Raw genomic sequence first — 13005 nt, forward strand, 5'->3', positions numbered from 1 at the left:
GTTCTGGCCTCCCAAGCCCCCAAGGGCGTGGGGATCGGGATTCGGTTCTGTTCTTGGCGTTAGATGTTCATATGCTACATCATCTGCCTTTGAAAATGCCTCAGTTTCTTTGTCTTTAAGACAAGGTGGAATATTTTTCAAATTTGCAGGTAGGTAGAAAGATTGATTAGTTAAGATACTTCAGTGAAGTTTTGTGTAAATAAACAGGAAACTTAATTATTTCACTCTGGATAGTTTATTCATTTGGGGACAGTTAAATAGAGGCCATTAATAATGCAAGTGATTGCAATGAATCAACAGCTTCTCCTAGAGAGGAAATTTGGATTAAACCATACTGAGTTGGGATGAACTTTAGCCACTTTATGTATCTTCCAGCTCAGCTTGTAAGGGACATCAGGAACTAATGAAACATCATACACTGAGCTGCACATGTTTTGATGGGTTTGAACTTGTAATGTACCCCAATAGTACTGGCAAAATTGTGCTCCCTCGAAAGGAGACAGAGAGGACCTGTTTTCTCCTTGTACAAATACATTTTTTAAGGTAGGCCAAATCCTGACACTTTTTATTGTGGCTAGTGGTTCCCACACTGCATTAACATTGAAGGATTCAGTAAGACTCCTGGGTATGAAGTGGCATATAAACTGTCCTAAATAAAAGAGTTACTGCTTGTCCTTGAGAGCTTGAAGATGCTTTTCTAGCATAATTTCAGGCTTATCTGGCTCAGTAATTTACAGATACCTCACTCTCACACTGGCCAGACTTGTGGAAAGGTCGAGATAATCCACAGTTAGATGGGAAGAAAGAGTGAAGCTGGTTGTCCTCCTCAGATTGACATTGTGACAAGCCAGTGGTATTTTCATGTTCACTGCTTGCCTCACACAGAAGCTTCCCAGAAATGAAAGCAGGACTGTGTGGTGCCTTACAAAGGGACAGCCTCAGGACACAGGAGAAATGCTTCAGATAGGCTTCCTATGTCATTTAGGAGAGAAAATAACACTCTTCAAGGATGTCTGGTCCATTCTGTTCCCCAGCTAGGTCAGTACTTAGCCTTGCCATTCTCAAAGGTGAATGGCTTTAAAGATTTGATCTCCATTTTTATATGTTGATTATCACCTACTTAAGGGACAGAAGTGTCAAGCTCAGGCTTGTTGAATGACTGAATGGCTTGATCCTTCCCCCAGAGCACACTCTCCGAAGCACTGATTTGTGGATGGGGATTCAGGAGTCGCATGTTCCTCTGGCTGGCTTGCCAGATGATAGAGGATTTGATACTTTTCTACTTTGCTTTGCTTATCTGGGCAGTGTTTATCTCCTTTGCAAATGGCATTGAGCTCCATTAGAGACAGCTCCATTTGAAAGATGCCTCCTGCAGATTTATTTTTTTCTGTAAGGTTCTTCCCTAACTATATTATCCCAATACTCAATTTCCGTATCCCATCTTGTTTCTCCCCAGTGTGTGTAGTATTTGATCCTTCCACATTTTTGCCATTGTTTTCCCCTCCTTTTCAAGCTGTCTTGGTGTTAACATGGAGGGTACTGAGAATATAGAAGACTCTCTCCATCTTCTCAGCTCTGCTAAAGGGGGGAGTCACTTCATTGCAAGCCCAGCTCAAGCCCTGAAGCCTGGAACTGATGATGTCGGTTGTGAGAAGATTTGTAAGAATTATGCTGATAAATTCTCATATGTGCTTGTAGGGCAAAGAGCTTTCAGAAATTAAGAGCTTGTCTGAATTCGGGCAGTTCTTGCACAGAAATGTTAAAGGTAAATTACAAGGAGCAGCATATTCTTTCAGTTTTCAAGTTCCTGTCCAAGGCTTTGTCACAGAACGTTTTCCTTCAGTAGGTAACAGTAACAAAAAAGCTGCAGTCAATACAGGAACATAAGCAAAACAGTAGATTTTTCTTTTTTGTCCGCTACCTTTTCGTAAGAGCATAAATAATTTGAAATTTGCCCTAGCCTGAAGTAGGCACCTGTCATCAACACTTTCAGCTCCAATTGCTTAAATTCTGACAAAGTTGTAAAGAGCTAAAATCAAAGCTTTGTTAGAAAAAAAATGTTACAGGAAGTACTATCTGCTTACCAGTCAAGTGCCCTGAGTGCTTGTACATTTCTTGATCTTCATACACAACCATTCCACTGTCACACCACTCCATGTGAACAATTAAGACTGTTCCTGCATCCTTTTTTGTCAAATCACTGAAGTGTATACGCTTAATTTCAAACCTGAAGCCAAGACAAGGTTTAAATGCTCTGCTAGACTGATGCCTCTAATCTAAAAGTTATGGTGTGAACTGAATTTCAAGCAATTTTTTGAAAACTCAGTGTGATTAAGAGTTTTGGTATCTGGTTCTGCAAACACTTCTACCCATGCAGGTGTCCCAATGATTTCAGCAGTTTTGTGCACGTTTAAATGTGTACTAATATTGGCAGACTAGTGCTTACTTTTGAATTTCAGGCAATTGACTTCAAACTCTAAATCTTTCCCTTTTATCCATTTTTATCAAGAGTATTCTCTGTGTATTGGATTGTACTGAGTACTTTTTGAAATGCCAAATATGTTGTGCACTTTTCATGTAATATGACTCCTCCACAGGGAGTTAAATGCTACTTTTCATTTACTTTGACTTTCCTCTTATTTAAAACCACAGGTTAGTTTTGGCAAGCGCTAATAACTCTTACATGATTTGTAATCTGTTTTTAATATGATCCCAGTTCAAGTTCAAAATGAATAAATATAGGGCTTAAATGAAACCCGATGTCCTTCTGCGAGGAAGTGCTACAAACTACAGGGTAAGAGTTGATGTATTTGCACAGCAGCAAATATTAAAATGAAAAAAGAAAGTGTCTTGGATGTTTTCTCTTAATTGTTCTTCTTTGATGATCATTTAGAGCTACAGGAGGTGGTGAGCAGCTAGTTTAGCTGATTATTTTGTATTCCTCTGATGGAGAACTATCCAGTTACTTGCTGAAACCAGAGAGAATGTTCTCTCTTTATGCTTAAAATTTAATATCATTTAACTGTTTTACAGACTGTGCTTGCATGATCTAACCAGTAAAAAAATTATTGTGTGAACTAAGTGGTTTCTGTTTTATCACTTGGAAATAATGAGTATTTGGCTGGAGAACGTAGCATAAGCAACACTGAGTGGGATCAGGATAAACCCAAAATGCAGATGTATAGTAATTAATGAAAATGAAGCTTCAGCTCTCTACATATACTCACCTGAAATGTAAATTACTAGATTATTCTTCATGAATGGCTTAGGATCAGTAATTATTTTCTAATGTAGGAAGATCTATGTTAAAACAAAGAAGACCAGCAGTAGTAAACATGTGAAATGGGCTTATATTGAGTGAAAAGTCCTGAGGTCCTACATGCTAGATGTATATTCTTAGTGCTAGAATTGCCCACAGCATAGTGAGGCAAACAGGGGTGTGAATGGTTAGGGAACTGGAAGGACAAAAGCCAAGAGATTTGCTATTAGAAGTAGAAGGAGAAGAGAAGGCTAGTGATATTACCAGCCCTGCCAAGCTAGAGTCTAAAGCTTACTCTGGTTTTGCAGCTACATCAGAACTAAGTTGTTTTCTTCTGTTGAGTTGCAGGTGATTTTCTTTTGAACTGAAATTAAGAATTTTCCACTGTATCTATAGACTTCTCTTTAATGTCAAAAAATTTCTTCATGGGTAAGACAAAAACAGTCGAAAATTTGAAACAGGCAGAGAGTACATTGCTTTATCAGCAGATAGATTTTTCAACCACATAATGAAAGTTAGTCCACAAAAAATTTCTAGTCCACAACAGAAGTTGCAGAGTTAACAACACTTAGTACTCCTAGGCTTGGTGATTTTTTTCTTAAGCTTTATTTCCTCAAGTCATCTGATGCCATTAGATATCCTTTTTTCCCTCACCATTCTTTTTAGCTTATAATTCTTATTTATTGGAGAAACATTGGATAGTATGAATATGTTGATTTGAAGCTTATTGGCACAGATAGTAGTCACCAAAAAAACTAAACAGAAATCTGTTTTATAAATATCTTTTCATTTCATGTAAGTATTGAAATTTTGGAAGTTAAACTTCTGCTTCTTCAGCAGTTGGTATTGGCATTGCTGGTTTAACCTGCCTTTCCTGGAGTGGGTCTGAAAGCCCAGGAGCCTGATTACAATTAGCTGGAACTGTAATTTATTTGCATCTATGGGCCCGGAGATTTACGATATCTACTAGATACAAAAATCTCTCCTACAATCCAGTTTGTTTTGAAGTAACAAATTCAGTTTTCCTGTTCAGGTGAAAAATATGTTTTAATAGCAATAATGATGGAGATAAGATGGGGTTTTGATTAAATTTTCCACAACTCAAATACCCAGGTAAAGCAGAGACCTGGTTTGCAGCTGCATTCTATAGTCTGTATTTCTGTCATAACGGAGAGACACATGTTAAAGCCCAGCCTAGATGTTGGGTTTCATGCCATCAGATCCAGCTGTGGGACCCAGGCCTGGATTTTAGGAGAACATCCCTACACAGAACTTATTTAGTGAGCATTGGTCTCATTGGTTTAATTGTCCCCCATCTAGTTTTTGTTTGTGCTTAATTCCGTAATCTGTGTTGCTGTCGTGAGCACTACCATATCAAAAACAGGAAGAAAAAATAAAGCATCTGAGCAATGCGGACTGGGCATGTTCTGCATTTGAAATGACTCATAACTGTACTTTTTACCTCCTTACAATTTTTTCATCTCTCAGTTCTCGTCAAGTTATTCACAGCTGCTTGCACTACTGCAAATGAGGCCTGAGCAATGCCAAGCACAGCAGACAAATTACCTCGCTTGCTTAACTGCGGCACTTGACTGCAGCCCACTGAGCTGTAGCATTCGCCGGTCTTGCAGCAGCACAGCACTGCTGAATCACGCGTTTGCTGCACCACCCATCGTTCCTCTGGGCTTATCCCCTCTGCCAGGGAACCCACAGGCTGCCTTCACTCTAGTCAACTTGCACCAAAACTAACCAGCATAAATGTGTCAATACCTGGAATTACTTCAGTAAAATATTTCTGCTTTAATCAAAAATACAGAAGAGGAGGGAAAAACATATGTTTGTCCTCAAATCTGAGAGGGGCATCCCTTTACCTGGATGAAGTTTAAATACTTTTCTAGTAGTTTTCTTGTAGGTGTGGCAACAAGGGTTGTCTGAGGAAGAGAATTGTGGGGGTAAACAGGAATCAAGAAAGCTAGTCAGTTGCATTGGGAAACCTGTCACAGAGCAGAGCCTGAGGAAGATACGTAGCACCATCCTCTGACTTAGTCACCAAAGTGGGAAAAGGACTGGGATGCATTGTATAAGTGCTATGACCTCTGACTTGGCATGTGTCGTCTTCCCTTAGAAATAACATTGCAATGTAATTTTGTTATACTTCATGTTATATGTGACACTATCCAAAGAGATAGAGTAGGCTTTTGTGTGAACCCAGAAGTGGAAGACCTGCTAGAAATTTCTGGCATCCACAGTGAGATCACGTGCATCTTTAAGTCTCAGTTCCAGGAAGGGAGTTAATTGTGCTAGGGTCCCTTTACTATTCATTACCTTGCCAGCTCAATTATTTTAAAAATAATTTTTAAAGTATTTTTTTCTGGAGACTAAATTTAAAGAAAGGGAAATGAAGGTAGGCAGGATTCTGTGACTGCCTCCACAATCATCCTGCCTCAAGGAACTCACGTTTATGTGCTCTTTTTATGCTTGTGTGCAGAAACAGTAGACAGAGGCACCTGTCCTGCAAACATTTGACATCCGGGGACAGTTTTTCTTCAAGTAGTGTAAGACCTGATGCATGTAGCTAGCTTCGCATGTAAAGTATGGATTCTGACCTGACTGCTGCCACTTAGAAGATCATGGGTGTTCTGATGGGTGGCTCCTGGTCTGTGCACAGTCACAGTCAAAAAAAAGAAAATCAAGCATATATCGGGAACTGCTCCAAGGGGCTGGAGAACCGGAAAAGTTGGTGTACTGCTCCCTAAATATGAGGTTCAGCTGCACCTCAAACTGTGCCTGTGCAGCTCTGTTTCTGTCATGTCAGAAGGTTTCCAAGTACTGCCAAAAGGTCTGTGGAAGGCAACCAGATCCTCAGAGATTTGGACACTGTGCCTAGAAGGACTCTGTAGACCAGGGCTTTTCAGTTTGGAAAAGCAGTGACTGAGAATGCTGTGCAAAAAATGGAGAGAGTGTGTAAAACCAAAGTGTTTGTTCTGGCATTCTGTGCAGGAGCAAGGGGACATCAGATGAAAGCTAGTAAGCTGTGTTCAAGTGAAATGAAGGATGGTGGCTGTCTGAGGAGTCATTGTGGATCCATGCAAGTTCTTTTCAAATGATATGGATGGCCTGCAAGGGGAACTGGATGAGTACTGGGAACAGAGATCTGCTGCGGGTCCCTGAACAGACAAACGCCACCAGGCTCAGGAAATCCCCTGTACTGAAAATACCAGCTGGGAGACTGCTTGGAGGAAGCATTGTGTATGCAGGGCCTGTTCATGCCTGCCCCAAGCACTTGCTGATGCCCTCTGCCAGGGGCATGGTGCTGGGCAGCAGCCGCTCTGGGGCCCCCTCAGTCGGGTCCGGTGACACCGGGTTTGGTTCCAGTGCCTGCGACATCTGCCCGCTGGTGCCACCCAAAACGGGTTTAGCCAGGCCGCTCCAACAGCCCCTCCACAACCTCTGCACCGAAGACACGCCGTGCCCGCCGCCCTTCCTTCTGCTCGGGGGCGGGCTGGGGGCGGGTCCGGGGAGCGGCGCCGCCCGCTGCTTGCCTGCTGCTCGGGGAGGGCTGGTCGGGGAACGGCGGTGCGGGGCAGCCGGGCCGTGCTGGGGACAATGTGTGCTTGTGGGCAGTAAAGCAGCGGCTGGGACCGGGACCGCCTGCGACCACTTCCAGGTACGGTCCGGGGGGTTCTGCAGGGTGGAGTGTGCGTCTGTCCGTCCATCCATCTTCTTGCTAGTCCCGGCAAAAGGGTCTCTTTCCTCCTGGTGTTTATTTACTTACGAGCTACTCAGTTCCGCACAGCCAGAGCTGCTTGTTTGGGGGGAGTCAGCATACTGAGGAAGGGAGAGAGACTTCAACTCAGAAGAAAAACCACTTAGTCGTGCGGTGGTTGGGTCCTTCACCCTGTCTCTTTCCTTGTGTTAAGATGCAACAGGGTCCTAAAACTGCATAGCGTGATCTTTCTGTGGCTACAATGCTCAGAGAAGCTTTCTCTGTTTTTCCCTATAGACCATTGTTTTAACTAATAGCCGCTTTTTGGATGGGAGGGATGAAAAAGCACTAATTAGTTGGATTGTGGTTGTAGGGCTGCATAAAATGGGTGTGTGGGCAGGACAGGTGCGTTGGTGTCATCCAAGTGTCTTTATGGGCTTCTCTTTTGCTGGGCATCTGCTGCCTGTGACAGTGATAAAACTTGGGGCCCCTGTGCTGAGTGAAGTGGGAGCAGTTCAGGGGCAGAAGGAGAGTAACTGCAGTTAAATGACCCAAATTCAAAGTGTTGCTCGTCGGATATGTCTACTGTGTTGTGTTTAGGTCAGGCTGTAAACTAAGGCAGCCTTAACAAGAAGCAGTGCCTCCCTCTCTTCCTGTGTGTAAAACTAAATATAGCAGTGAGGGATGAGGAAAACTCTTTTGATGGAGTTCCCCTGAATAGAGCAGAGGAAGCATGATTCCTCTCAAAGGGGAAGAACGTATCCCAGACAGACAGCTATCAGTCTAAACAAGAAGTATTGGGGGAATTGCTTTCAGTGAGATTATAGTCATGGCGGGCTGAGATAATGCGATGTCTGTGGGAAATGGGGACCTGGGCAGGCAGGACCGGGTATCTAGTCTGTCTCTTGATTTTGAAAGCAGCTAACATCATTTAAGGGATGGGTCCCTCAGGCTTATCCTGCAGCTTCCAAGTGAGATGTCTTGGAGAGAAGCTGGTAATCAGCAGAAAATTAATGCTAAGTGTGCTAAAGACAAGCAGCTAATGAGTGAGCTGTGCTGGAGAGACCTGATAGGTAAGCCCCAGCTCTAATTTTGGATTAGCAATATTGATATCACTCTTGAATGGGCAGGACTGAAACAAGCTGCTGTAGGCTTTGTTACTTCTTCGTAAAAGAGATACAAAAGTAGTGCTTTATTAGAGGTTAAGCTCCCAGTGGTACTACACACTGATTAAAATACTTATTTTTGTATGATACAATGAATCCCCTTTGGTCCATGTTCTTCGTAGTTTCTTTCTGCTGAGGTTTTTGGGGACACAACAGGGTGGTGTTACCTGTGCCTCAGTTGTATGAGTTGCCTAAACAGCCGTTGGGGAGTGCAGTGAGTCACCATCCCTGTTTGTGGTCTGCAGAGTGAGCTGCTGTCACACCTGTCGGAAGTGACAGGCACAGTTTCAACACTGGAGCCCCATCAGTAGAGGAACATGAACTGAAAAAGCTGAAAACATGGATATTTATATTTGTAACTTGGATTAGTTAAGAAGTGAGATTTTTCCTTTGGGTGAATGCATCGTTGTCAGTATTTGGTGTTATGACACCTACTATAGCTGACAGAATTGTGTGAGTGTGATCTTTCTTGGCTGCCTTGAACAACATGACTACTTAGGCATTGGTGTTACCCATGGAAAAATGTTACAAAGCTAAATGGGTAAAACTTCACAGAACTAGTATTCTGAAGTGCCTTTGAAGTGATCATCTGTAAAAAGGTTAAGTGATATTTGCTGCTAAAGATGGTGAACACTCCTGACAACAGGGATGCATTGTGGCTGCAAGCTTTTCTTGATATTAAGCTCTAGGTGTTCTCTGGAAAAAGAGGAAGTGTAAAAAGCATTGGATGTTTCACACTTCAGAGATTTCCTATCTAAATCAGAGGGTTTCGAAACTTTTCATTCTACACAAGGTTGCAGTCAGCTATTACTGATTTTAGCTGTAGTGTCATTACATTTAGAAAACATGGTGGGTGCTCAGTCAAATGACTTGGAAAAGGTGAGTTTGTGGTGCTCACTTTGCTCTTGCACATCCTTGGTGTGGATGTGTAATTCTTTGCAGCTGTGCCCCTGCTCAGTTTGTAGAGCTCCTTCCACTAACTGTGATACTTCTCATGCATTTTGAGAGATTAGTGTCAAAGCTCCAGCATTGAGCAGGGTAGCTGTCATAGGAGAATTAATTTAAAGCATAGTCTTCAGAAGACAGCCCTTGACTTCTAGAGATGGAGGTGATGCAAACTATTTATTTCCTTGTGTCTTCATGCAGTGTTCCTAAACTACAAGCTGATTTTGCCTTTGTGTCAACGTGTCTTCCTTCAGTCATTTGAGTGCTCTTCTGCTGTTGGGCTGTACAGGAAGAAGCTGTCGGCTGGAATAGAATGTCTGTGTTTCTACGAAGGGGGCAGAATTTGTGACTGCTTCTACTGAAGTATCTTTTCTCAAATATTAGTAGGTATACAGGTGTACTCTGCAAGCACTGACAAGTGCCCTTTGCTTGGCGTAGGTTTGTGGGACGGAGCCGCATCATGTAATAAATGCTTTGGTAGATAATGAGCTTGCAAACAAAAGTTCCAGAGTGCGTTTTGCAGCCAGAGCAGGGGCAATACATAATTTACAAACAGGAGGCAAAGACTCTACCTCTAGCTGAAAGCTATTTCTAATTTCTCAACTGTTATAGCTGCTGTGAGAAGTAGTATTAAAAAACCTAATTAACTACAGCGAGGAATGTGAACAGATGGTGTTTAGTATGCCTGTATTTTTAATTAGAAAATGAGCAGGCTCATGGAAACAGTACAGCTCAGTCTTCCTAGGCGGCTCTGGAATAGCAAAATGTGACTCAGATTCATGTATTCTGACTATTTTAGTTTTAATTTGTTAAAATGCATCTTCTTCCCAAAGTAAAATGTTCAACAAATGCATCTTCTTCCCAAAGTAAAATGTTCCCCAGGTCACCTGCCCCTCCCGTGGGTCAGGTACTCTGCTAGCATTTTGTCACATCTGGAAATAGGGCCAGAAATACCAGGTCACATGCCATTAGACAGAAGAATCTGTGAGTCTGCATCAGCCTGCACAAAGAGACATCCAGATACTCCAGCAGTAAGAGGTTAAATACGCTTGAGTCAGACTGGAGAGTGGGATACTTTGGGAGATAATAGCTCTCATTGATACAAGGCTGGGTGCTTTCTGCATGAAAGCAGCATGCTGACCTGACAGTACCTGTCCATCAGGGCTGCGACTTGATCCTCCCTTAAACATCCTGCAGAGATTCAGACAGTATTAGCCCATGTTTATGATGATCCTTTCACAACCCAAGCTGGCGTGAATTTGCTCGATACTATACCTGCTGTGTGTTGAGTTAATAGGTGTAATTGTTCCAAGGCAAGGAGGCTTTGACCAACAATTGCAGAGCCCAAGGGTCAACCTTCAGTCAAGCACAGGAACTGCTGCCGGCTCTTAAAGGCTGACACAAACCAGCTAATGCAGCATGTGGGTGAAGGAGATTTCTGCTATGGCCCTGCCTAGACTAGGGAAAAAACTCTTTTTCAGTCAGTTTGGCTAGACTGTTCTTCTCCTTGATTTCCCAAAGGAGCCAGTCAGACTGATGGGAGCCAACCATTTTATAAACCCCCCCATACCTCAGATCCAGCTCTTGTCTGGAAAACACTGGCTGATATTCAGCCCAGGTATAAATGGGTGACAGGCAAGTACTGATCCGGATACAGAGCTGTATTTGTGTGCTTAACTGCCAAGTGGGACTATCCTTTTCATCTTCAACCTAAACACTGAAAGGTGTATTGTTTTGTTGATGTGTTTTTAACGGAAGTATTTCTGCTATAAAAGCTCTGAATATACTGCTTTCAACCTGCTGTACATATGTGCCAGTAGTTCTCTGTACTGCTCATGGAAACACAAGGTCTTAGTAAATGGAAAAACACAGATTATGTGAACTGTTTGCCTTAAACCAGCATTTTTTCTTTGTCATCTAAATGGAAAAAAGACCCTTGATGATGATGAGGTTTTAGGTAGAACCAGTTAAATGAAATTAAGTACTGTTATTTAGCACTATTACAGCTTGCTGTCGAAAATTGTAACTCAGCCGTCTGTTATGATTGTAAAAGGAAATGTTGCTTTCTTCTGCAGCATATTGTAGTTTTCACCAAAAGACCAAGCATGGATGTCTGCAAAGAGCAAGACCTTTTGGATTTGGAAGGTGTCTGGCTTTGATGAGGTTGAAGAAGGAACCATGTCAAGAGAGCTTCATGCTTGAGGCTAGTACTGTGCTTTTGGTATTAATATAGTGTGATACACCTTCTGTACCCCTTTTGAAAAAAGATCTTGGAACTTAATGAAAGGAAATAACCCTACACTAGTCCCTCTTTGTACTTTCAAGGAGAGGAATGCAGTAATGAGAAAATGAGTGACTTGACTAAAGCCACATAAGTAGCTTGTAGCAGAGTCAGAAGAACCTCCCAGCCACCAGGTCTAAGCACTGAAATGATGCTTTTTCTGTTGGCTTTGGACGCATGTGTGAACAGTTCTTGATGAAGCTGGTTATCACTGTGAACTAGCTTGGACCCATGCTTAGATACTGATGGTGCAGGTAGAAAAAGTTTATCTTTTAGCCCCAGTCACCTGAGGTGGGTTAGGTTTACAGAAGCTGACATTCCTGGTAGAAAAAAGTGGATCACATTCCCCAAGGTTCGTGGGAGTCTAATACCACGTTGTAATCGGTAATACTTTTCCGATGATAGTGTAGGGGAAACTGCACCCGCCTCTGTTGACGACATCAATTTTCTGTTTTTTTTCAGTTTGAAGCATGCAGGAGGCACAAAGTGTGCTACGTAATGATAGAGTGTCAAGGCTCTGATTCACTACTGGGGATGGCATAGCATGTGTGACATCGCAGGTCCCTGCTGTCCACCCCGCCCCACGCCCTGTTCCTGGACAGCTTAGCCACTGTGAGTCAGCTGCTGAATCATTTGCTTTACAGTGTGATGTTTGGAAGTAAATCATCACTACTGTTCGCTTGCCTTAAAACTCCGGCCTGCAAACTGCACCAATTAATCAGCTGATTGATGAGCAGCAGCTCAGCTCTCTGCTCAGCAGCACAGGAGGCTGGGATGGGAACCTGCTTGGGTCTGTAGAGCTTTGCACCTTGCTGGTGGATGGGAGCCCTGACAGAGCCAGTCTGCGGGTGACTGCATAGAGAGGTAGGATTTCAGTCTTTTATGACCATCATATTTCAGAGAAAAATGGCAAAATTCTTCTGTACTTCACTGGTTGCCATTAAGGGAATGCTGTGTGCTTCTAAAAACCCCACCCTGCTTCAGTAAGTGGAAAAAGCAGAAGGCTTTAGTAGCATGTATGTTTTCTTTGCATTTAATACACTTGTACTCTTAATTCAAAGCTCTGAATTTTGCCATCAGCAGTTCCAGCTGATTTCTTAACCCTTCATGCTGGCTAGCCAGTCTGCTGTCTGTCTTTCCTGATGGTATTTGATTTTGAATGAAATTTAACACTTTGGACTGAGGAGATCATTACTCAGCTTGTGCATTGGTTTGGCATTAAGCAAAGTGCTTGAAAAACAGTCCATTTAAGAATTTTTCAAAAGGAAATAAATCTGGGGGATGGAGAAGTTGATCCTTAATATGATCCCAGTATTGGTTGTTTATCAAAACTTCTTTGCCCTCAGTCCAGCTGTCTGCTCATAAATTTTGGCAGGAAAGAGTAGCTTCATGCATTCTCTGTTGCTTAAGGCAGGTGGTATTTCATTGCATGCTTTGGTTGGTCCAAGGCCTTTGTGTGTCTGTTCTGGTTTGACTGAAAATGGGTTAATTTTCTTCATGCGGTTAGAAACCGTTCTTTTTCATAGCTAGCACGCTCGTTATTTGGACTTAGTTTGAGAACAAGAGATAACACTCCAGCACAGAGCTGATGTTTTTAATTGCTCTGGTCTGAGAGCCAAGGACATTCGAGTGCTCTGCGCACAGGTGT

At 42.6% G+C, this 13005-nt stretch overlaps 1 protein-coding gene across 7 annotated transcripts in view; it reads left to right on the plus strand.

The window, feature by feature from the left end:
- RASGEF1B (RasGEF domain family member 1B) overlaps positions 1–13005 on the plus strand; it is a 138085-nt gene that overhangs the window by 99017 nt on the left and 26063 nt on the right. Inside the window, exons 1-3 of one of the 7 annotated variants that reach the window (XM_065061707.1) lie at positions 6789–6926; positions 11152–11279; positions 11820–11969. The exons of 2 other annotated variants lie outside the window; for them this stretch is intronic. Coding sequence is in view for 2 of the 5 variants with exons in the window: in XM_065061704.1 (XP_064917776.1) it covers positions 11235–11279 (45 nt within the window). In the remaining 3 variants the exon portion in view is untranslated. Of the gene's footprint in view, positions 1–6769; positions 6927–9277; positions 9460–11151; positions 11280–11819; positions 12222–13005 lie in introns of those variants that run through there. 4 more of the 7 variants (XM_065061705.1, XM_065061708.1, XM_065061704.1 and 1 more) reach the window with 4 other exon arrangements.

This window comes from Columba livia, chromosome 4 (genome assembly GCF_036013475.1).
Source record: "Columba livia isolate bColLiv1 breed racing homer chromosome 4, bColLiv1.pat.W.v2, whole genome shotgun sequence".
Classification (NCBI taxonomy): domain Eukaryota; kingdom Metazoa; phylum Chordata; class Aves; order Columbiformes; family Columbidae; genus Columba; species Columba livia.